The 26502-nt window shown below is 37.9% G+C and overlaps 1 protein-coding gene and 1 long non-coding RNA gene across 2 annotated transcripts in view; one reads left to right on the plus strand and one right to left on the minus strand.

Annotated features, from left to right (window-relative positions):
* Positions 1-26502, plus strand: part of gli2a (GLI family zinc finger 2a) — an 83179-nt gene that overhangs the window by 14030 nt on the left and 42647 nt on the right. The window contains exon 2 of the mRNA XM_028436863.1: positions 7636-7778. Coding sequence (XP_028292664.1) covers positions 7661-7778 — 118 coding nt within the window. The 5' untranslated portion in view covers positions 7636-7660. The remainder of the gene's footprint in view (positions 1-7635; positions 7779-26502) is intronic.
* On the minus strand, positions 22462-23170 carry LOC114455540 (uncharacterized). The gene is made up of 3 exons (XR_003672693.1): positions 23116-23170; positions 22985-23049; positions 22462-22520 (listed from the first exon to the last, which is right to left on the minus strand). It is a non-coding gene; the product is annotated as an uncharacterized LOC114455540 (long non-coding RNA).

Here is a 26502-nt window from a genome sequence, read left to right on the forward strand (position 1 = left end):
CTATTGCTATTATAAATACTATTACTATTTGTATTAGTGCAGGAAAAAGGAACTGATCCACAGGCTTCAGCTCTGGATACCTTTGATATTACATCAGACATTAGCTGAACTTCTTCTTCTTCTTCTTTTTCTTCGTCTTCGTCTTCTTTCTTGGTGGTTTAAATCCATGGTTTTAGGTCCAGGGGTGCAACGTATTTGAAACGTTTAGTGTGATGTGTGTGTATTTGTGAGAGGTTCCCATTGTCCTCTACGTGTGTGTGTGACAGACTCTTATTGTCACTAATGGATGTGAAGCTGCTTTGGACTCTGTGACCTCTGACCTTAGCGTCACATCCTCACAGGAGAAACTAGTGATTCATCCTCAGAGAATGCACTCAGCCCAGTCCTGACTTGTCTCCTCTTTAAGTCTCTTCAGGTCCATTTCCATGTATCAGGTGTCAACATCCACCTACCTTCTGTGATACGGGCTGAACCTGGTAATGACTCATGACACATCAAAGATCTATCTCTGTGTTTTAATGGACTTTTTAAATCACACCCAAAGGTTTTCATTTTGTCTGGAAATAATTCTCCACTTCTGGAATACACATAGATATCAAATGACTTCCACGCTCCCTTGTTTTTCTTCTAAATCTCTGTTTGTCAGACTAGTGGTGGTATGAGTCCTGACTTTTGATTGGACAAACAGGAAGTCCCCTGGTACTAGTGTACTGATGGTACCATGTATCACAACTCTGTCATCATCTTAAAACTCACTGTGAGAAGAACTTTAAGTCTGTTTTCTCTCTGGTTTAGTGGTGACTAGTTCTGAATGGGTGGAGAACAAATTATCATTAGATCTCCTTGGCTAGGGCTAATCAGTTACTGTAACCAGTTACTGTAACCAGTTACTGTAACTAGTTTCTGTAACCGGTTACTGTAACCAGTTACTGTAACCGGTTACAGTAACTGGTTACTGTATCCAGTTACTGGAGTAGAGAAACAGAAGCCAGATGTAGAGCTTCTCATCTATGGGTCAAATCCAGCTCTATAGAAAGCTCAGAAACTTCTTTCTTCTCCGTTTGTTCTTTACCAACATTCAACAATGGAGCAGCAACAAGTTGTCCTGATTTTCCTGGTTTTAAAGCTCTGGTTTGGGCCCTCACCAGTTCTCTTTATCACCCACAATGCCGTGCGCTCTAAGTCATCTCTGATACTTCCTGTGTTTGAGCTGCTCTGAGAGCGGTTGTGTTCACACTGAACCTAATCACTCTAGACTTTGATTGGAAACGTTCTGAAACCCACAGAAACAATCACTCTAGAATTCTCCTGTTTGATCCACTCTAGACTTAGTTTGTGTTCACACCGACCAAACCAGGAGAACCATCAGACCAAATGAATCCTAGAGCATTTTCTAGAACATTTTCCAGGAATTGTAGGTCTGAACTCATCTAGAAATGAATCACAAAGAGGTCAGTGGTGAGGTCTGATTCTTGGAATAAAACTTCTTGGGATTCCATTAATTCACATTAATTTAATTGGATCTAAAGTTGTGACCAAAACATTTAAACAAAAGCTAAACCACAGCAGTAAATGTTCAAGACTAAAGAAGTGTAATATTGTAATATTTAATAGTTAGGGTCGTACAGCAGCCTGTTCTAGTCAGGTTTAGTTAAGATCCAACAGAAACATGACTCAGCAGGACTCACACACACACACACACACACGTTATGTTAACCTGTGTGTGTGTGTGTGTGTGTTCAGTTAAGATAGGAGTGTTACCAATGAGAGTTCTTTGATGTGTTTGCATTCCATTCAGCGCTGATGAAAGGATGAAAGGGTTAAATAGTGAAAGAGGAGCTGTTGAGCAGTAGTGGAGGAGAGGAACACTTGAAACTGAAAAACACACACTCGCTCTCATAACAAAGGGCTTGTGTCTCTAGAGAAGAAGAAGTAGCAGAAGAAGAAGAGGTTAGAAGGTAAAGGAGGAAGAAGGATCTAAAGATCATCTTCTCTCTATAAAGTGGTGTTAATAGTCAACATGGAGAAGTGATTTCTGTCAGGACTTGATTAAAAGTGTGTCTCTAACTAATCAGGGCATTCCCACGACCTCAGCATGTCTGTGCTAATGGCTAACGGCTAATCCTGAGCTAAGCTAATGTTTGCTCATGGTTTCCTAGTGTTAGCTCTTCTAATGATATACGACATGTTCAAACAGTTTGACACTCAGACATAACAGCTTCCAAACACTCAGAGCGCAGTAGTTAAAGTAACTGCACTTTATATTTACACTGCTAGCCTAGCACAGCCACAGTGAGTCAGCGCTTTAAAACTAATACTGTTAAACATTAAAACAATCACAGTCGTACGACTGCTTTAAAATACATACGTAAAATAATGAGCTTTAAAGAAATCTTCTTATGATCACAAGTTTAATGCTAATCAACATATTTGTTCCTTGTAAAGAATATCTACAGTATGTCTCTGTTAGCTCCAGTGCTAACTAGCTAGCCTAGTTCTACATACCCTCATTATAGCAATAAACCTTATGCTTTAGATCAAGGGTGTCAAACTCATTTTGGTTCCAGGGCCAAAAACAGTGAAGTTTGAGCTGAAATGAGCCACAGATTAGTTAGAAATAAAGTTTAGTTATAACTAATGTTTCTTAGTTTTCACTTCCACGTATAACTGATATATACAGTTTTACAGCGCCGACAATATCAGTCCTTGCCAACTCTTCAAAAATCCTTGATTTAGTGACCAATCGTTTTTAATTATAATGTTGGAATTCAGAAAAATGTAGTTATTTCCACAGTTTGCAATAAAATTAGACTGTAGTCATATGATATAAGCCCAAAAACCTCAATCATTCAAAAGAAAGTGTCTATTAGTACAGTTGCCGTACGGACAACCCTATTGGTACGATTATCCAAGTACAAGTACGTAGCGTCTTAGGGTTAGGATTAGTTACAGGTTAGTTATAACCCAATATCACAACAATTTTTAAAGTGAAGGTTAGAGTTAGGGTAAGGTTTAGTCTTAGTCACGTGACCTAAACTGGCCAAATAGGGGCGCTGCGTACGGATAGAATGTCGGTATATTGATACGGCAACCGTACGGATAGCTACTGCCTTTATTGAGTGTGTGTACTTTGAGGGACAAATATATCTACAACTTAATTTATGCAATGATTCATGTTTTCTGTCGTTTTTACTTTTTCCTGTGGGCCGAATTGGATTATCTATAGGGCCGGATTTGGCCCCCAGGCCTTCAGTTTGACACTGGTGCTTTATTATTCATTAGTGTAGAAAAGCATTGTTGGTCCATGGTGGGTTCTAAAAGAAAACAGAACATTCTCCACTAACCAAAGTGTTCTCAACCTGTGGGGCTGTTCCACGTTGTTTTAATTTGAACTAATGTGTGACTGACTGAAGGCTTTCTAGATTCTGTATTAATTATTCATACTGATGAATCGTTTCCTGTAAAGTGTTCTTAGTTTGTTCCGTGTGAACATGTACCGTATTATTTGGACTATAAGGCACATTTGAGATCCTTTAATTTTCTTAAAAATCAACAGTGCGTCTTATGTATGAAATTAATATGTCAAAATGTTTTAGTACAACTTTAGTAAACTATGAAGCTGAACTGCTTGATGGATTTTTGGCGCTTTAGGGCCACCGTAGTCAGACACCGTGCTTCAACATACTGAACTGTATAAGTGACTGTAATGTTCTGTATTTTATGTGTTAAACAATGTTTAGAGTTATTGTTAATGAGTTGAATAAAGTTTGACTTATCTATTTTGTTTTGCTTAACACGTCTTAATAATAATAATAATAATAATAACAAACCTTATAGTCTGAAAAACAAGAGCCAATCAGAGAAGCTTTCTCTTCTTCCAATGGAAATGTTGATATTACAGATTCCTGCAAAGAGCAGTAATTACTTTCAGTAATGTTTGCTAGGCTAAGGAAGCTACCGTATGTTTCATTCATTATAAGTTGTTCATTCTGTGCTTGGATGTGTGGTCACATGACCTCAGAGGGAGGTGTGATAAGTCAAGCAGAAGAGGAGAAAAGAAGTGTACCCTTGTATTTTGTTGGCCTTTGGTCCATACCATCTGTCCCTGGAGCTCCTGACCCCCATAGTGGTTTGTGAGGGGTCTAGATCTGTTCTAGATCTGTTCTAGATCTGTTCTAGATCTGTTCTAGACCCTTTAGAGGCGGAGCACCAACTGATCTTTGATCTAATGGTTATTGTCACATATGTAGGATCTTTTCTTTCCACTAAAACAGCTCCATCAGGTGCTGGTAGTCCTGTTCTCTTCATGTTGATGTTGGCCTGAGGTTGAACTGAACAGAGTTGGCATGGTGATAAAACCCAGAGACTAATGGCTGTTAAAGCTCTGCCAGATGTTTGTGTGAGTAGTTTTAAACACGGTTCATCTCCAGCCAAGCCTTGGTTCCATAAAGACCATGAAGGGTCTGGATCACTGAGAACATGTCAGATGGAGCTCCTGGCCAACTCCACCACGCTTTGGCACCAAAAAGAAATGGAAGCAGATGAATTGTTAACGTGTTTGTCGCCCGCCTCTAATCGGCTTATCTGGGCTCTGTGACACTGACTGACACCTCTGAGGACCCCAGACACACAGTTAGTGGTACACACAACACACACAGGACGACATGTTGGAAATCAACATGAAACCAACATGGAACACTCAACACAACGCTGAGGGTTCTTCTTTATTTGATTTGGTTATGAATGTGATTCATATCACCACCTGCGTTACATGTTTTATTACTTTATATCTCTCCACCATCAGTGATGGTTATTGTTATTGTTATGGTTGATGTTCTCATGTGAACACGAGCTGTGTTTACATTACTACTGGAAATAAGTAAAAACTATAAATGGTTCAATAAAAACACCTGAATTTCTTTAAACATTTAATATCACTAAATATGACAATAAATATATGGTTAAAGATCCATAGAAACACTTTTTACACAAATCACAAGATGTGACGAACCTGGTCACATGATCACTTCTCTGTAAGTGAACATGATGCAGTACGTGTGGTCAATAATAATAATTATAATAATAATAATGCATTGGATTTTATATAGCACTTTATCATAGACGCTTAAAATGCATTATTCTTTCACTCCTGACTTAGTGGTGGTAAGTTACTATTGTAGCCACAGCTGCAATAGTAACTAATAATAATTAGTGATTATTAGACTTAATAATAATTAGTGATTATTAGACTTAATAATAATTAATGATTATTAGACTTAATAATAATTAGTGATTATTAGACTTAATAATAATTAGTGATTATTAGACTTAATAATAATTAATGATTATTAGACTTAATAATAATTAATGATTATTAGACTTAATAATAATTAGTGATTATTAGACTTAATAATAATTAGTGATTATTAGACTTAATAATAATTAGTGATTATTAGACAATAATAATTAGTGATTATTAGACTAATAATTTATATTATTAGACTTAATAATAATTAGTGATTATTAGACTTAATAATAATTAGTGATTATTAGACAATAATAATTAGTGATTATTAGACTTAATAATAATTAGTGATTATTAGACTTAATAATAATTAGTGATTATTAGACAATAATAATTAGTGATTATTAGACAATAATAATTAGTGATTATTAGACTTAATAATAATTAGTGATTATTAGACTTAATAATAATTAGTGATTATTAGACTTAATAATAATTAGTGATTATTAGACTTAATAATAATTAGTGATTATTAGACTTAATAATAATTAGTGATTATTGGACTTAATAATAATTAGTGATTATTAGACTTAATAATAATTAGTGATTATTAGACTTAATAATAATTAGTGATTATTAGACTTAATAATAATTAGTGATTATTAGACTTAATAATAATTAGTTGATTATTAGACTTAATAATAATTAGTGTTATTAGACTTAATAATAATTAGTGATTATTAGACTTAATAATAATTAGTGATTATTAGACTTAATAATAATTAGTGATTATTAGACTTAATAATAATTAGTGATTATTAGACTTAATAATAATTAGTGATTATTAGACTTAATAATAATTAGTGATTATTAGACGTGAAACAACCTATGAATACAGAATGTTCTAAGAAGGTTCTAAACGTACATCTTCCTACAGAAAAGTCTCACAGGATGAGATTTCACCACAGTTACCAGGCTCCGCCCCCAAAACAACCTTCAATGGAAACACGTTCAGACACACATTAGACTTTGTGGAAACTTTACAAATATTACTTTGATTTAGAGAAAATTTGTAAATGAAACACATCTAATGAGATGTTTTCTGACCTAATTTCTAAAATATAAATATATTAGGTTTGTGTGTAATTGTTCTCTGTTAACCAATCCAGTGCTGATAGTGTGATATAAATATGAATAATAATAATAATAATATGCTACGTTAAGTCTGAATCAGCAGAATGAATGGTTCTGTGTTCACACTGAGGCAGGTGGACCAGCAGTGGGACGTGTGGTGGGCTGCTGGTCCATGGGTTAGATGGGGGGGTGTTAGGGTTGGGGGGTGGTCTCCTGTTTGCTCAGTGGAGGATGATTCTGTTGGTCTCACCAAGTCAAACAGAGACACGTTGCCAAGTCATGGTGGCTTTCACACACCCATGAGGAGGTATTGACACAGGTTCTAACCTCAGAGTCCACAGTGGGAACCATTAGAGAGACATCTGACACTCCCCACAACCATGGAGTAAAGGAAGCTTTTATATCATTATTATTATTATTATTATTAGATACAAACACTCATTCATTCTTTCTGCTCTGACAACATGGTTCTCATCTCTATTTATCTGCAAAACTACACTTTAAGATTTTAAATGCACATAATAATTTTCCTACACTTTAATAATTGTTAACATATTATTCCTGTTTTTGCACAGCTCTGCCTCCCTAAATGTTGTTGTACCTTTTACAGGGTAATGACAATAAAAGGCTATTCTATTCTAAAGTATATTTATTTAAATAGAGCATTTTAAATAAATCATTACCAAAGATCATAAAATGAATTAACCATATTTCATAAAGTTAACTCATTAAAGTAGAACTCCTCCCACTTCCTAGAATGGTTTCCTCCAGTTTAAAGTATTAACATCAAGTGTTTCTGTTGAGTGTTGTTCACTATCGGTGCCTGACCCTTTCACAGAGCTGCTGGGACGTCATATTTAAATGTAAACCCACCATATGACGTTTGTTAAATATTTTAATTGTATACAATACACAACATTAACAATCCAAAACCAAACAGAAAATAAAATAAAAACCAAAATAAATCAGAATTAACTCAAAACACACATTTCTAATTCTTTTTAAATAGCAGGGTTTTAACCGTTTAAATAGTACACGACCTACTGTAAAATAAGGATTAGGAACTGACATGCACTGCATTTACATTTTCAAAATAAAACAACAAAACACATTTGATTTAAATGTGTAAATATTGTTTTAGTGAAAGAGAAACTCATAATTTCCCTGAGTTAACTTGTGTTTTTATATGTTTTTATTTACTCTGTGATTGATTGATTGATTGATTGATTAGACTATGATCTCTGTTGTCTCACTAGGTAGAAACAGAGGTGTACAGTAACCATGGAAACATCAGCTCCAACTCCCACAGAGAAGGAGTGTAAAGGTTCTGGTGTGGATGGAAGCAGCTTCTCTGAGCTCCATAAGAAGGCCCCGCCCCCACCCCCCACCCTGAGCAGAGGTAGGTCCACCGTTACATCTCCAGATCTACGTTCCTGTTTCCTTCCTCACTTCTATTATAAAACATCACATTAATCACTGAGATAACAAACACTTCCTGTTCTAAGAACAAAGTCACATCATTAAGATCCCATCTCGTGAGCAGTTGTTCTCAACCTTGGGTTCAAGACCCCATTTACGGTCACGAGACACAAGGAGGGGGTCTCCAGATACCTTCAAGAAACTAGGAATTATTTTCTGAAAATCTTATTTTTTTCACCCTTTTTCTTTCCATATTTTTGCTCCTTTTAATGTATTTTTGCTACATTTCTCTCATTTCTGACACTTCTACATCACATTTTAATGACTTTTCTACACATTTTTTTCACTTTCCAAACATGTTCATCACTTATAAATCATTTCTACCACTTTTACACCTAATGTCACATATATTGACCATTATTGTCACTTTTAACCTCTTTTCACCAGATTTCAGGATTATTTTTGTCATTTAACCACATTCACATTTGTCGTGTTCATTATTTTCCAGTTTAAATTAATTGTTCTAATATTAACACTTTAAACCATTTTTACCACTTTTTCTCTCTGTTTTTATCCACTTTAATTTATAACTTTTAACCAATTTCTGTGGTTTTTAAAATCTCATTTCACCTCCTTTTCCACCATTTTTATTCACTTTGAACCATTTTATTAGTGATTAAAACCATGATTTCCATCTTTAAGATGATTATAATAATAATAATAAACGTTCCTGGATAACAGTGGATATTATTCAGATGAATAAATAAATGTGGTTATCACAGATTCATAGAACAATAGACCATCATTTTACTGACTTTATGGATGGACCCCAAAAATCTCTCCTTTATTCCCCCTTATAGATGGTCCTGTCTCCACATGACTGTTCTTCAATGTTCATGTCTGTGTTCAACCACCTTCAGCTACAGTGGGGGGTCCCTGCTCTCTGAGACCTTTATTTTGGGGGTTGTAGCCTGTAAAGGTTGAGAACCAGTGGTTTAGAACCATCAGGCTGGTTGTTGGTCAAAGTGTGATAAGAAGTGTTCTAATGAGGTTCCATGACGTCCCCAGTGAACACATGATGAATGACTAACTCTACATGGACCATCAGAGATAAGAACCTTTGAAATGCTAATGAGACGTCTATGACATAGTGGCTTTTTCTCTGCCTATTGATGGTGTTGGTGGCCTGCCATGTAGGGGGGGTGGGGGGGGGGGTAACTGGAGCACTCCATTGCTTCCTCTCTGGCACCTCCTCAAAGACACTGAAGTTTGTTAAAGTAGCGAAAAACCAAAGAACATGAATTATTGAGATGTTTACTGACCTTTGTGTACATGATGTTTGATGACCTCTGTCCATCCTGGACCATGGTTGACTATAGAGCTCACACTGTGGGGGTCATAGTTAACATGTTTACAAGGCTGCCTTTATCCAGGTTAATGACCTTATTATGGAATGGACTGGGTTTATTAATTATGAATAATAACTGCTGGACAATAAAGGCCCTCAGGAAACTGAGCTGGCATCAACCAATCAGCATCATGTAGGAGTTGGTAGACTGCCATTATACACACAGTTAAAGTAGGACATTAGTTTGTCATTGCTCTGTTTTTATGGTTTTTAATGAACAAACTTTAATGTGGCCCCAATAAGAATTAATCAATCAAAGGTTCGCTACACCCAGCGGCCCACGAAGTAGTGGAGCCTCGTACCAGAGGTGTCCGCCAGCGGTGAGATCAGAAGCAGGGGTGTGGCTAAATGCTAATCCTCAGAAAACGCTGCTTCCTTCCATCATATGTTCTAATGTCTGTTCCCTGGAGAACAAAGTAAATATAAAACAGGAGATGTTTACATATAAACATCAATAACAACAGTGAGTTAGTCTCATGTCACTGCTCTACTGACTATAAAATACAGACATTGTTCTTCCTGATCTGTTAGAACTATTGTCAGTCTATAAAACTCTGATTATTACAGCCAATAACACCACAATACTTCATCATTTCCTCTCAAAATGTGGGATTTGCTCGTTTGTGTGCTGTTTGTAAACCGGCTGTTTATCTCCAAAATGGCGACTTCTGGGTTGATGACGTGGCGTGAAAACCCTCTATTATAGTTTCTTATTCTGTTGTTGTCTGTTCCTTTTATTGTCTTCCTATTCCTTTGTAGTTGTATGTTCATTTCTGTATTACATTGTGTTGTATTGTATTTAAATGAGTTTAGTCCGCTAGTCCGTTCTACAAGTCTGGTCCCACGAGTCCGTACGCAGGAGTTCACGTACAGTATTCATACCACAGACTGTAAACACACGAGTGAGAGAGGAAGATAGAGAGGGGGAGGGGCATCTGAGCAGCTGCATGTGCGCGGCTACAGCGCGTGTGTGTGTGAGCCACGGAGTAGCGAGTCTCACACACACACACACCAAATTACAACAAAAATATTAAAATGATTCAAAATACACCAAAATATTTATATAAAAAATACACAAAATGACAACAGAATCACTACAATGGCAACAAAAAACAATGATTATACAAAAGCACAACAGAAAATACAAAAATACACATTATGACTCCAAAAAACATACATTACAGAAAAATACACTAAACGACATGTGCATTTATGTCTCATAGAATTAAACCAGAGAAACTGCACACGCTGTTTTACTTTGCACCTGCAAATAAACCTCTTTATAAAACTACAGAGTATGTTATTATTATTATGCCCATAATTGGCAACTCTACTTAAGCTCCTCCCACTGTATGAATACATACTACCGACGGGGACTGTACTAGTATTGAATAATTTTAATATTTTTGTTGTTTGTGTGTGTGTGTGTGTGTGTGTGTGTGTGTGTGTGTGTGTGTGTGTGTGTGTGTGTGTGTGTGTGTGTGTGTGTGTGTGTGTGTGTGTGTGTGTGTGACATCAGTCTGATGATGTTTAAAACACATTCTGTCACTTTAGAATTTGTTGGTAAAGAAAACATTTTATTTCTGTAACTTTGTTCTTTGTTTATTTTATTCAGATCAAAGCGTTGTGTAGATGAACACATACTGTACGTGGTTGTGCACTGACTTATTGGCTTTGATGTGGTGACATGAAGAATAACCCAGTGTTTATCCACTGAACCAGGACCACATGTTGATTATTATCAGATTATTTAATGTGAAGCTTTGAAGGAAAATATGTTGTAATCAAGGCTCAGTGTATGCATGGTTCCTGTTTGTTTGGTTCTAGTGAGGAGCATTAGCTTTAGCATTAGCATTAGCATCATAAAACATCAGGCTCAGGTCCCTGTGGGCATTGGTTAAGTGTTGGCTGTATAAATGGACTCAGGTCTGGAAACAGAGACGTTCTTAGATGTAGTGAGATACGTGTGGAGGTCTGGAACCAGACGTTTGGCACCACTCCACCTCATAATTGTTTCAGTGTGTTGCTGTTGTACCATCACCAGGTCTCACATGGTGGAAAAGTCCTTTAAAACATCTCTGTTTCACCAGTAAGATCATATATTCCATCCATCCATCTTCTTCCGCTTCATCCGAGGCCGGGTCGCACAGGCAGCAGTCTCAGCAGAGACGCCCAGACCTCCTGATCCACGCACACCTCCTCCAGCCGTTCTGGGGGGACCCCGAGGCGACACCAGGCCAGCTCAGAGACATAGTCCCTCCAACGTGTCTTGGGCCTCCCATGAGGCCTCTTCTCAAAAGGACATGTCTGAAACACCTCCTGAGGGAGGCGACCAGGAGGCATCAGAAACAGATGCCCAAGCCACCTCAGCTGGTTCCTTTCAACGTGAAGGAGCAGCCACTCTACTCCGAGCTCCTCCGTAGTGGCTGAGCTTCTCACCCTATCTCGAAGGTCATATATTATCACTATTAAATATTTAAACACCACTGATTGATCATAAAATATCACTTCTTTTTTAATTAACTTTTATTCTGAAAAGAAACGTTGCTCCAGTGGTATCTGTTGGGCAAGGCACTTCAACCACATTGTCTAGTATGAATGTAGTGTGTGAGTGAGTGTTGGTGGTGGTGGGAGGGGCCTATGGTTCACTATGGCAGCCTCCCTTCTGTCAGTCTGCCCCAGGGCAGCTGTGGCTACAACAATAGCTTACCACCACTAAGTGTGGAGTGAAAGAATAATGCCTTCATTCTGTAAAGTGTCTTTGTGTGTCTATGATAAAATCCAATACATTATTATTATTATTATTGTTATTATTTATGACTCGTGTTTCTGAATGATTTCTTAATGATGACACTGGTACACGTCACAGTGACCATCGCTAACGTACACGTCACAGTGACCATCGCTAACGTACACGTCACAGTGACCATCGCCAACGTACACGTCACAGTGACCATCGCCAACGTAGACGTCACAGTGACCATCGCCAACGTACACGTCACAGTGACCATCGCTAACGTACACGTCACAGTGACCATCGCTAACGTACACGTCACAGTGACCATCGCTAACGTACACGTCACAGTGACCATCGCTAACGTAGACATACATAATGTAACCTAAAGTAAAGCTGGAGGACACATAATGCAGAGGAAAAGTTGATGTGTCTAATGTCTATGCAGAGACGCAGTAATAAAGACTGTCATCTAATCCATCTTTGTCTTCATTATATTGTGTCATTTATTATTCCCAGTCCATCCCAGTGTAAATCACAGAAGCATCAGTTGATGGTGATGATTGAACGCCGTCTCTGATCGTTAACAGTGTTAGTCAGGAGCCCCCCAGGACACCCCCCCCCCCCCCCCCCCCCCCCCCCCCCCCCCCCCCAGAGCATCAGATGGACTCATTTTATCACACAATACACAGTGTGTGATAAACGACTCCTGATCTATAGACGGTTGTTTGTTGTTGCTGAATAATGTCCTCACTACTCACCGTCCTCAGGAGTCCTACACACACCTCCTCTGGTTCCTCTGGTTCCTCTGGTTCCTCTGGTTCCTCTGGTTCTGATCAGCTATGGAGAACAGCTGATTTGAGAGGATTTTTATCTCGATAGTTTATTTTTAAGGCTCATTTATCTTAAGTGAAATGTTTTATCAATGATTGTTTGCATTTATATAATAAATATGTTTTATGATGGTGAAAGAGAAGCTGAAGTTGATCAGCTTTGCTTCTGTCAGACTCATTACACGTTAATCCGACTAAAACCATTTTATATAATCTGCCCATTCTCTGTAAATTATTATTCTAAATTTCCCCTACATTGCTTTTCTTTTTGTGTTATACTGTTTTTAAAGTGTTGCATTGTGTTGTTCTGAAACCAATTTTTTGTTTCTGAAATCCTGTTTTGCTGATATTGAAACCAAGTTGCATCGTATTGGTCAACATTACGGTGTTTAAAAAAAAAAATTTTTCGCTGAAAATCAGGTCCTCGAAATCTCCAACATTTACTGTAATATGTATAATTGTTTGTTTTTTAGCATGAAAACGTGTCCCTGTGATTGGGTTAGAGCAGCTTAGGGCCAATAGTGATGACACACACACACACACACACACACACACACACACACACACACACAAACAATAGAACCATCTCATGGATAAGATCATGAACTATTATCTAAACTGGTTTATACCAGTAATACACATTATCAGAGGTGTTTTACAGTGTTTTTAATGTTTTTAGTTAAAGTACATCTTTTATATTAAAAAAAGGCTCATCACTAATTGGAAATGTAAATAAAAAAATAACATGTTAGTGTACTTAACAAAATATAATAGTAAGAAAGAAAGAAGCCAACAAGAAAAAACTTTAACTCCCTCGCCTGGTTCACTTCCTGTCTTTCTGGCCGTACACAATTCATCCAACTCAACGCTCACTAGTCTAACACTTTCCCTGTCCCTGCTGGAGTGCCTCAGGGCTCTGTCCTGGGGCCCCTCCTCTTCATCATCTACATTCTCCCACTCGGTCACATCCTCCGTAAACATAATGTCCATTTCCACTGCTATGCTGATGACACCCAGCTCTACCTCTCTACCAAACCATCTTCTTCTCTTCCTCCCTTACCCTCTGTTTACAAGACATTTATTATTGGTTCTTTTCCAACTTCCTTAAACTCAATAGCTCCAAAACAGAAGTCCTCCTTGTAGGCACCTCATCCACTCTCTCAAAATCCAACAGTTTCCATATTTCCTTTAACAACTCTTCTCTCCTTCCTTCCCCTCAGGTTAAGAGTCTGGGTGTCATCCTCGACAGTTCACTTTCCTTCCATTCACACATTAACATCACCCAGTCCGCCTATTTCCACCTACGGACCATTTCTTGTCTCCTCCCCTCTCTCACCCCCCACACCACCGCCATCCTCGTCCACAGCCTCGTCACCTCCCGCATTGATTATTGTAATTCACTTCTCTTCGGCCTCCCCAACAAATCCCTCCAGAAACTGCAGCTCCTCCAGAACTCTGCAGCACGAATCATCACACGGACCCACTCCACTCACCACATCACCCCCGTCCTACAACAACTTCACTGGCTTCCCATAAAACAAAGGATCAACTTCAAAATACTCCTCATCACCTTCAAAGCACTTCATAACCTGGCCCTCCGTACATATCTGACCTCCTCCACATCGCCACCCCTGCCCACACACTCCACTCTCCAACTCTCTGTACCTCTGGTCAAACTCATCACCATGGGGCACAGAGCATTCAGCTACTGTGGCCCCCAGCTCTGGAACTCTCTCCCCCCTGACCTCCGTACCATAGACTCCTCCCACTCTTCAAATCAAAACTCACCTCTTCAGACAATCCTACTCCATCTAGACACACATTCACCAATACTGTACCAATACTGTACTCTGTTTTATTGTGTTTATTTTAATGACTGCCCTGTACAGTGTCCTTGGGTGTTTTGAAAGGCGCTTTTAAATAATTATTATTAAAGCTTATATTTACAATATAAAGTCATTTTTAGCAAAGTGTCTAAAATAGGAATCAAATAAACACAAAGAACAAATATAAGAAGTGCAAAGAACAATATGCTGTAATTATTATCAAAGTGTCTTTAATACAACTCAAACATTTTTTATCTTTTATTTTAAACTTTAAAGACATCATGGGAGTGATAAAAGTTTAAAAAATATTAAATATGATTAGAACTACAATTAAACTTCATTCTGTTAAAAATTGTTTTGTTTTATATAATGTATTTTTAATATTATATTAACATTACATAACAATTATATAATAATATATGCACCACCATTATAAATCTGTTTCAACATTAGTAAAAATGTTATGAAGTTTGTATTTATTTTAATAATTTATACATTACATTACATTACATTATATCATATTATATTGGTTTCTCCCATTCACTCCCATTCATAAATGGTTAGTTAGTAGTGGAACTATCCACCCACCATATGTTAGGGTTAGCAGTTAATCATTATGTGTGTTAGGGTTAGTGCGTTATTTCAGTATGTATGATGCAGCTAGTTATGATTTACAGTCCATATAAACAGGACTGAATCATAACATAACATAACATAACATAACATAACATAACATAACATAACATAACATAACATAACATAACATAACATAACATAACATAACATAACATAACATAACATAACATAACCACTAGAGCAGACATGGACTCATCTATAAACAGTCACATTTACAGACCTTAGAGTCACTGTTAGATTATCAATAAACAGGTAGAGATTGATCATCTTTATAATAAGTGCTGACTAGGCACTAGGAGAGAGGTCTAAGGCCAACACAGACTGACCTGATAATATCGTATCATGTTTTTCTGCAGTCAGTGTCTTCTCCTCGTGCTCTTCTGCAACAATCAGTAGCTGAAATAACAGGACATTTATATTATTTTAAAAGAAAACGTAAAAAATTTTTTAAATAACATTAAATCATAACAACAGTTTTTTTTTATTTTACATAAATGCTGTACATGAATTAATTTAACAGTAACATAACCATCTTATCATCTGTATTGTTTCACCCCATGAATTAAATTGAGAGGGTCCAGCTCTGATAGTGGGGTCTCCTAACCCTCTTCCCCTGGTCAGGGGTCTGTAACCTTTACTCTACAAGGAACCATTGAACCTCATCTCACCTGGATTAAAGTCCTCCTGGAGCCATAAATACCTTCTCTATGAAGACAATACAGTGGATTACACTATATACAGTTAGAATTATATAGAATAATGTTTGATTTCATTTATATTGATCATGTAAATGGAAACTTAAAAACAGTTTAAAATAAAATATATTGACATCAATAAATAAAACAGTATCTTTATCTTTAAATTCTTACACATCTCAGTTTACATGAACACAATGTTTATAAAGATGATTTTTATAGTTAATGTATATGAAAGTCTACAAAAAGTAACATGAATATAATAACACATGATCATGTGATCAACACATGATAATTACTCATTTCATAAAACATACATATTTAACCTGTACATTGGTGGTTAAATGAATCTGTTCCCACACAATTAAAATCTGTATTTTCTTCCAGAAATAGTGTTTTTGTTGGTTTAGTTTCTTACCAGGGATTTAAAAGTTAAGGTTAGTCACAGGTGGAGGAAAGTTGATGGTCTGTAGATGTTGTAGGAATGTGCTGAGTCATTATTTTAGGTTAATAAATTATTATATCATGATTTTATTTGTCATTAATCATTAATAGACTGTAAAATTAACTATTTATTTCAATAATTTTTTATTAATAATAATAATGGCTTGGGTTTATAAAGCACTTTCTTTGAGGAGACTCAAAGCGCGTTACAGAAACCATTATTCATTCACACCAGTCACTCACACAGTCATACCAGTGGTGGTAAGCTACAATGTAGCCACAGCTGCCCTGGGGCAGACTGACAGAGGCCCCTCTGACCACCACCAACATTCATGCACAATTCCTACTCACTCATACAAGGCAATGTGGGTAAAGTGCCTTGCCCAAGGACACAACGACAATGACTCGGTTAGAGTGGGATTTGAACCCTCAACCCTTCGGTCACTGGACAACCCACTCTACCACTGAGCCATTGTATGAGAGAGAGAGGTTTGTACTCTGTGGGACGTGATAAAGCGTATAAAATAACGTATACACACTTTCACGGATGCGAGCAGATTCACTCGCACACACTGAAAAAATACTCGCGCATGCGACTATTTTGGTTGCAGTCTGGAGCCCTGTGTGAATTATTAAACAGACTCTTTCTAACATGAGGCACAAGAATACATTTATCTGGAATTCCAAACTCTCCTTAACGACTCTTTCACGTACCATCTCGTAGGAGGAGAAGCTGGATGTCCCATAAAGAAGTGTTTTGTGTCTTTTTATTTCAAACTGAGAACAGAAGAAAACCTGTTATCATATGTTTAAAAGTCACAAAATAACCATATGATATTTATGTAAAATCTATAAAATACATGTTATGACTGTGTGAAAATGCCATTATTCAGAGAATATTATAACCGTTTACAGTAAAAGGCTTTAAAATGTCTAAAACATCACAAATATTGTTTGAAAAGACAACCCACTGTTTAATCTTTAATAATAGAACATGATTTTTGAACAATGTTTCACTGTTAATACTCAGAACTAATTTTTTGAGGTGATACTGTGTTTTTATAAACCAGATGTGATATTAAAATGAATGATGATATATTCTTTTCTGTTATCAAAGAGAAGATTTGCATTATGCTGAATTGATTAGTATGGTTTATATGTTTATATGTTGTCTGTCTCACTGACACACCTACATGTCTGTAGCAGGACATGCTGGAGATCACTGACCACCTTCATGAGTTTTAATATCTAACAAAAACACATCCTTTAGGAAACGTTCTCCAAAGTTACTTTTAAAGAACTCTTTTCAGTTTTATTTATCATCCATTACTTTTGTTTTCATTTCATTTTTACCCAACCTTCAAACCAGAGCCACAGACGGTCACGTGACATCCAGTACGATAGTCCTGCATGTCAGTGGCGGCTGCTGGTCTTTCATGCAGGAGAAGCTCATTTTCTGCCTACTTCAGAAAATGTATCTGTTTATTTAAATGTGAATTCTAGTAGAATTCACATTTTGTTGTCAACAACTATTTGTAGATTATCACGCACACACGCGTAGCTGCTGCGCGCTGGAGTGTGAGTGTTTGGTGAAAAGTCTCACAACACAAGCAGTAACAGTCTCCACAAACACCAAAAACAGACACTAGGTTTGTCAGAAGTTGATTCGCTATGAGAGGATCAGCAAAGTCTCCGTGTCAACACAGAGCAACGGACTGAAATATTTGAAAACTCCGCCTGTGTGCTTACAACGTCATACTCTCTGATTGGCTCATTTCGCTGTCAATCAAAATTGAATTAGCCTGAGACAGATCATCCAATCATCATCCATTATTCCAGCGTCCGGAACAGACAGATCCAGCCCACTGCTCCATAGACCTCCTGTGAAGCCCGGCGTCCGATGGGCGGGACTAAGTGCGTCATAACCGAGCATTTATCCAATGAGCGTCTAGTTTGACTGCAGTGGATCAACCCCTAAATCCTCTCCCATTGAAGTCAATTGAAGCTGAACTTCACCACTGTTTATTAACACTGTGACGCTGCGGTAATGAATGAAGAACGTCACGCTGTCACTGTCAGTTTCCTGTTATAAGAAGCTGATTCTGAACTAAACATACATGTGTTCTGTCATATATTTAGTCAATGAAATGTACACACAACACTACATATTTGACCACTGATTTTAGGGGAAGCTGAGGTTCCCTTGTAGTCTTAAAGCATCCGCCACTGATACATGTGATCTACAACCATTTCTCTACTTCAGCGTCTGAGACTAGAAACGTCCAGTCAGCTGAAAATGTCTCCTCTAATAAAAACGTGTTGTTTTACTAAACATTCTTCAAAGACAGCAGAACTTACAACGTTCCGTCTCAAAACAAACTTTGTTCCTGCAGCTCAGAGCGTGGAACTCTGCAGCCTCCACATCTCACCAGAACGACCTACGAGACCTGACGTACAACACAAACTCCCATAACTACACACACTTATAATAAGCTCCACCCACTAATACATGTCATATCTGTCTGTTTCTCCCTGTGCGTTATTGATTTTTTAATAAACTTATTGTCTTTATTCTAATATGTATCTTACTTTTTAGTCAAATATTTACCCAGTTGTTTCCTTCACTTATCTACGTATAATCTCACTTTTATCATCTCAGAAATACATCTCATTATGACTGAATTATCACATTGTTTGTTTGATTGAATTATGTAATAAAAGGTTAATATCCTCTGATTTATTACAGCTGTGATTATGGGTTAGGTTCACCCTAACTCTGTAGATTACTGTTCAAATTCACTTTTCTCTGCTTTCAAATGAATGGGTTTAGTTTAAAAACGTAGACATATTTCTCCTGTCAATTGTTAAAGTAATATAAATAATCATAATTAATATTCTCATTCATATAACCCATTATTAATAACTTCTCCTTCTGAAATAATGATGAATCAGCATTAAAGAAGCACAGAATCACTCATAGAGCATCCGTCTCTCTGAGTGACAGCTGTCATGTTTCAGCACCAAGGACAGCGCTAAGTCAGCGCTAATTTAGCCACAAAGGAAAGTTTCAGACACACAAACACTAAATATTTACAAACGTTTACACCCATAAGATCATAACTCCTCTAATGAATCAGCAGCACAACAGAAAAATTAAATAAAATGTGTTTAACTTTTATTTGTCAAAACAGCCAAAAAAAGAAAAAACAGCCATGGAGAACTTAGTATCCTCACAACAGCTGAGACCTTCCTTAGTAGTAGCAGATCATCTAGTTAGCATCATCGCTACAGGTGCTGCTACTAGCTACACTAACTGATGCTACTAGCTACACTAACTGATGCTACTAGCTACGCTACCTGATGCTACTAGCTACGCTAACTGATGCTACTAGCTACGCTAACTGATGCTACTAGCTACGCTACCTGATGCTACTAGCTACGCTAACTGATGCTACTAGCTACGCTAACTGATGCTACTAGCTACGCTAACTGATGCTACGAGCTACGCTAACTGATGCTACTAGCTACGCTAACTGATGCTACTAGCTACGCTAACTGATGCTACAAGCTACGCTATCTGATGCTACTAGCTACGCTAACTGCTGCTACTAGCTACGCTAACTGCTGCTACTAGCTACGCTAACTGATGCTACTAGCTACGCTAACTGATGCTACTAGCTACGCTAACTGATGCTACTAGCTACGCTAACTGATGTTACTAGCTACGCTAACTGCTGCTACTAGCTACGCTAACTGATGCTACTAGCTACGCTATCTGATGCTACTAGCTACACTAACTGCTGCTACTAGCTACGCTAACTGATGCTACTAGCTACGCTAACTGATGCTACTAGCTACACTATCTGATGCTACTAGCTACGCTAACTGATGCTACTAGCTACGCTAACTGATGCTACTAGCTACGCTATCTGATGCTACTAGCTACGCTATCTGATGCTACTAGCTACACTAACTGCTGCTACTAGCTACGCTAACTGATGCTACTAGCTACGCTAACTGCTGCTACTAGCTACGCTAACTGCTGCTACTAGCTACGCTAACTGATGCTATCTGCTGCTGTGCTGCTGCTGCTCTCCTCCACGATTTCCACAGAAACAAGCTTTAGCTCAGCTTTAGCTTCACTTATTGGTTTAAAAAAACTCTTTTAGCCATTTTCTACCTTCTTCAGAGCTGACAGAGAAACTGTTTTTACACAAAATCAGCCTTTAGCTGTAGCGTGGGGGCGTGGCTTGACCCTCCTCTCTAATTCCTCATTTGCGCTGTCTACATTCAATTTTGTCTTTACAATGAAAGTTCCAGTGATTTCAACTCAAAAACAAAACAGCTGTCCAATAATAATACTTTAAAAACACCTAAAAGTGAAAAAGGGGTTGGAATGTTTTTTATTGAGGTGCTAAATCCAATCATATCCATGTACCCTTCGTTCTTTGGTTATTCAGTTTTAAAACCAAATTAAAAAATGGATTATTTTTTGTTTCATTAATTTAAAACCAGAAACAGGAAAATGGAAAAACCAAACAAGCAGCGTTTTTCTGTTTTAAAATTAAATCTGGTTATTTTACGGGGAAATTGGACGAGCGCTTCATGTTTTAATCTCAGCGCACAGATCGACCCACAGATGGAGTTTTAATCTGCTGTGTTTGATAAAAATGATCTTATATCATATATTATATCTTATACCATCACACTGATGGTAGAGGTGTCATTTATGTGTTGATGACGTTTCATTAAGAAGTTATTGATGCTGGAAGTCTGAATCTGTGAATATCTGACAACTTTACCAAACAGTGTTACGGTCCAAATAGTATCCAGATAATCTGGTGACTGGGCGGAGTTTTGCTCCTTGTCCGGATATAAAAAGAAGCAACGCATAAGTCACATTACTGGTGAATTGAAATGTTATTAATACATAAATAAATCAAAACCAAGAAATTGATGTTACGTAAAACATGTTCATGATATGTGGAACCAGAGGTGGTGTAATGAATCTACTGGTGCTCCTCGTTTCTTGTGATCAACTTTTGTGTGTGTTTGTGCTATTAGCAGTATTTATAATGTGCAAAATAAACATTTTTACTGCCCTCAAAAAACCTGTAATTGTTTTCACAAAATTGTCAAACCGTAGAAGTTCTAACATCTATTGTTCCTCACAGTCGACAGTGAGTCACCAGTTCATCTGGATACTATTTGGATCGTAACACCACAAAACAAAACATAAGCAGCTTTTTACAAGCTAAGACATCCACAGACTGAATGAAAACATGAGCAGGACCAGAAAACTGCTGAAATAAACAGTCCTGTTGTGTGAGGAGACCTGGGGAGGGAAACCAGGTGTAGTGGACTTCAGTTCTCGCTCTAATTTCTCCGTCACACAAACAGAACAAGTTTTAAAAAAACACACACACACAAAAAAGTGAAAAATGTTGCCTATCTGGTTTTTGGTTTTTCTGTATTTCTGTTTTGGTTTTAAATCAGTAAAACAAAAAAAACCACATTGTTAATTTGTTATTTTGATTTGGTTTCAAAACGGAACAACCAAAGAACGAAGGTACACGGATTCAATCAAATAAGTGAAGGTCAAAATCTGGGAGAAGCAGGATCTGGCACAAATTAAGCTCTGCATTTACCGAGCATTAGCATTAGGCAAACATTATGTAACATGTACGTACGCTATCTTAGATTTAGGCACAAGGGTTATACAAACAGATAGCGATGCAATTATTATTATTTGGGCTCGAGTCAGAAGCCTAGATTTAACTCAAGGAGCGGAGAGTAAATACACTGAACACAGTTCTGATTTTTGGTGATACCTTATATTGTGATATTTAAATTGAATAAACCAACATTAAGACATTTACAACAATAGACATTGTGCCATACACATAGTCCATCAATGCCCAACCAGAGTTCCAGTCCATAGAAGGATAAAGTCCAAGTATCGGAGGGGAATGTATGAGGTTTGTGGCCCTTCACTGTGTTGTGAAGGGGAAAAAACGAGGAAAAGAGCGGCTGCACAAAGGAGCCTCCTACCAGCCCCACCAGAGCAGTGGAGGGTCAGTTTGTTCAGTCCAGGCAGAATCTTCAGCTTAGTGCCCAGACTAGGCTCTAGCTCACCATCAACTGGCCTATATGACAAACAGGTACAATTAAATATACAGTGGTACACACAATAAGAAACATTCAAAAATACTGGTGCTCCATAACACAAGCTGCATTATATTTACTAGTATTTCATTAATCAAATATTGTACAATATAATTAGTTCTTGATATATAAATACGATTCAAGTAATTATAATATTTGTCATATTAATCAATTCATTGCAGTACTAAACATCAAAAACCCAGCATCCACAAATAAAGTGCCTAGCAGCCCAGTGGTTGACTGGACTGCATTAAAGTGCATAGAAAACAACAAGGAAACTGGTTTAAAGTGCATTCATTCTCATCAACACAGCCATGAGAATAAACTATAAATCCAACATTGCAGTCAACAGATCATAATTAGAGAAAGAAGGCATACAAGATGTTATTAAATGTGCCAACCAAAGAGCAGCGGTAGCAGCTAAGCTAAGCTAAGCTAAGCTTACCAATTCTGTGGTTCAGTCCGTAAATGGCTCCGTTTCGGACAATCAATGGCTCCGGTATTCGGCTCCTATAGTTGGACATTTACTGCCTTTAGTTTCAAGATGTTCACTAAATAAACAACACCACAACGTACCTGCAGCAAACATCTCCGTCGCATGACCCTCTCACTCCTACCGGCATTCAGCCACAGCTGTGTTTAAACAGTGAGTTGGACGCGCTCTCCCGTGACGGTGCGACGTAACAGCGTGATGTATTGGCGTAATACGTAGTATTTTATATAAAGGAAAGGAAATTATTTAATTAATTAATATTAAAGGGTTTTCCACCCGGGTTACACCTAGCATTAACCTAACTTAGCAATAGCATTTACCTAGCATTAGGCAAACATTAGCATTAACCTAGCAATAGCATTAACCTCGTATTAGCTTTAACCTAGCAATAGCATTAACCTCGCAATATCATTTACCTAGCATTAGCATTAGGCAAATATTACCATTAGCCTAGCAATAGCAATTATATTGCAGTGGAACAGGAAAACCAGTATTACCAGTAACACCAATTAGAAAGCCTATTTACACAGTAGTATTAGTTTAAAACCAGTATGAAGCAAAAACCAGTTAAAAATCACTTTCAGTGAATTTGAGCCAAAATACAGCATTTAGAATGTGAAGGCGAGGAAATGGCGATGGCTTTTCTCGTGACATTATAGGCCCCTCCCACTGATCACAGACCTGCTCCTATCCGTCGAGGTTTATCAGTATTTTGAGGTCATTACGTCATAACGTCTTTACACTAGAGCTGTTTGCATCACACGCCACTAAAAGTGGCGCCATCTGAGAATGCAAGGCATGATGGGTAATTTCCACATTGATTCTTGTTTGGGGTTGAACAGTCATGTGTATCAAATATGAAGCAGTTTGAACTTTGTGTATTAGAGTTATAGCAGTTTTTTTTTTTATGGCATGCTATAGTTCATGATTGTAAATGGCACCAGTCAAAAACACAAGGCCATACTTTGGAGGGAGCATCTCTACTATCAGAAAACATGGCACAGTCACTGTTATGACATCTCATGAATGAGACCATGTTACAGAGGCGGAGTCCTCCACGCCCCTCTGCGCTTGCCTTAGGACAGTTTCCCTCCCATTGCTATTATGATAGCTGTGTTCATCGCCATGGCAACTGTTGTGATGGTGGTGAATATTATTTTATGGAGACGGTGTCTGTCCCCCGACCCATATTTCACAATGATTTTAACATAAAATCAAATAAAAGAGCTATCAATTATAAAAATCTGAAAAAAATTAAAATCTCAAATCTAGAAACACCAAAACATAAAAGCATTAGATGTGCTCTATTAAATATTAGATCACTGAGATCCAAATCTCTACTAGTAAATGACCTTATCTCAGAAAATAACTTTGATTTATTCTGTTTAACTGAAACATGGCTGTATCAAGATGAATATGTTAGTTTAAATGAAGCCACTCCTCCCAGTCATTTAAATACTCATATGCCACGAGACATAGGCCGTGGAGGTGGTGTAGCAGCTATTTATCATTCCTCTCTCCTAAACTTCCTTCAAAACAACAGCCTGTTCGAGGACTTCCAGTCAGGTTTTAGAGCTCAACACAGCACAGAGACTGCTTTAGTTAAAGTAACTAATGATCTACTCTGGGCTTCAGATGAAGGACGACTCTCAGTGCTGGTTTTATTAGATCTTAGTGCAGCTTTTGACACTATAGATCACTATATTCTACTAGAGAGATTAGAGGAATTACTTGGAATCACAGGGACTGCCCTAAACTGGTTTAAGTCCTACCTATCTGATAGGTACCAGTTTGTACACGTGAATAATAAGTCTTCTGTGTACACTAAAGTAAGCTACGGGGTTCCTCAGGGCTCTGTGCTAGGTCCAATCCTCTTCTGTATCTATATGATCCCCCTTGGTAATGTTATGAGAAAATACTCTGTTAACTTTCACTGCTATGCTGATGATACCCAACTGTATGTATCAATGAAGCCAGGTGAGACAAATCAGCTATCTAAACTTGAGGCCTGTCTAAAGGACATTAGGGCCTGGATGGACCAAAATTTTCTTCTTCTTAACTCAGACAAGACTGAGGTCATTGTACTGGGCCCACGACACCTTAGAGAAACCTATGCTAGCCTAACTGCCCTAGATGGCATTACTCTGGCACAAAGCACAACTGTTAGAAACCTTGGGGTTCTATTTGATCAGGACTTATCCTTCAACTCTCACATAAAACAAACTTCAAGAACTGCCTTCTTTCATCTCCGTAACATTGCTAAAATCAGATCTATCCTGTCTCAGGGCGACGCCGAAAAACTAGTCCATGCTTTTGTTACCTCTAGACTGGATTATTGTAATTCTCTTTTAGCAGGCTGCCAGAGCAAGTCGCTTAAGACACTTCAGCTGGTTCAAAATGCTGCAGCACGTGTACTGACTAAAACTAGGAGAAGAGATCACATTACTCCTGTATTAGCCTCTCTGCATTGGCTTCCCATAAAATATAGAATAGAATTCAAGATTCTTCTTCTCACTTATAAAGCCCTAAATGGACAGGCACCAGTCTATCTCAAGGAGCTTGTAGTGCCATACAATCCCCCCAGAACACTACGCTCTCAAAATGCTGGACTACTCGTTGTTCCATTTGTCTCTAAAAGTAGTATAGGAGGAAGAGCTTTCAGTTATCAGGCCCCACTTCTCTGGAACCATCTACCAACCACGGTTCGGGGGGCAGACACCCTCTCTACCTTTAAGGTTAGGCTCAAAACATTCCTCTTTGGTAAAGCTTTTAGTTAGGAACCAGCTCATAGCTCATAGTTAAGATGCAATAGGCATAGACTGCCGGGGGGGGGGTCTGGCATGCTCGGTTGGAGAGAGGTTGGAGAGGGCGTTAAGAGAGAGGTCATTTAGGTTAGAGAGGGACCGGAGAGGGTCCTATTCCTCTCTCAAACACTCCCTCTATGTCTGCTTCTTCCCTTGTGTGTTTGCTCCTGTTCTCCTTCTGGCTTTTGTCTTGCAGGTCCGTGGGATCCTCAGTGTGGAGTTACAGAGTCTCAACAACTCTGTCTCCACCCTTTCCTCTGCACACACCCAACACAGCATAACGTGGATGGCTGTTCATCATAGGAATGGGATCCACACAAGGTTCCTGCTGCTTAACAGAAGGTTTTCCTTGCCGCCATGATGAATTCATGTTGGGTGTGGGATACATATGTATGTGTATATACGTATATATGCATATGTGTGTATCCATAAAATGAAGAGTCCGTCCTTAAGACTGCTCTACTGTAAAGTGTCTTGAGATACCATTGGTTATGATTTGGCGCTATACAAATAAAGATTGATTGATTGATTGATTGATGATGGGAAATATTTCAAGGCAGTCATGAATAAGCTTGGGAAATGTCATTTTTTTTAAATGTGAGGCTGATTGAGCTTTGTGTGTCATAGTCATGGGTTTTTTTAAATTATGGCGTGCTAACGAAGATT

This window comes from Gouania willdenowi, chromosome 21 (assembly GCF_900634775.1).
Source record: "Gouania willdenowi chromosome 21, fGouWil2.1, whole genome shotgun sequence".
Lineage (NCBI taxonomy): Eukaryota > Metazoa > Chordata > Actinopteri > Blenniiformes > Gobiesocidae > Gouania > Gouania willdenowi.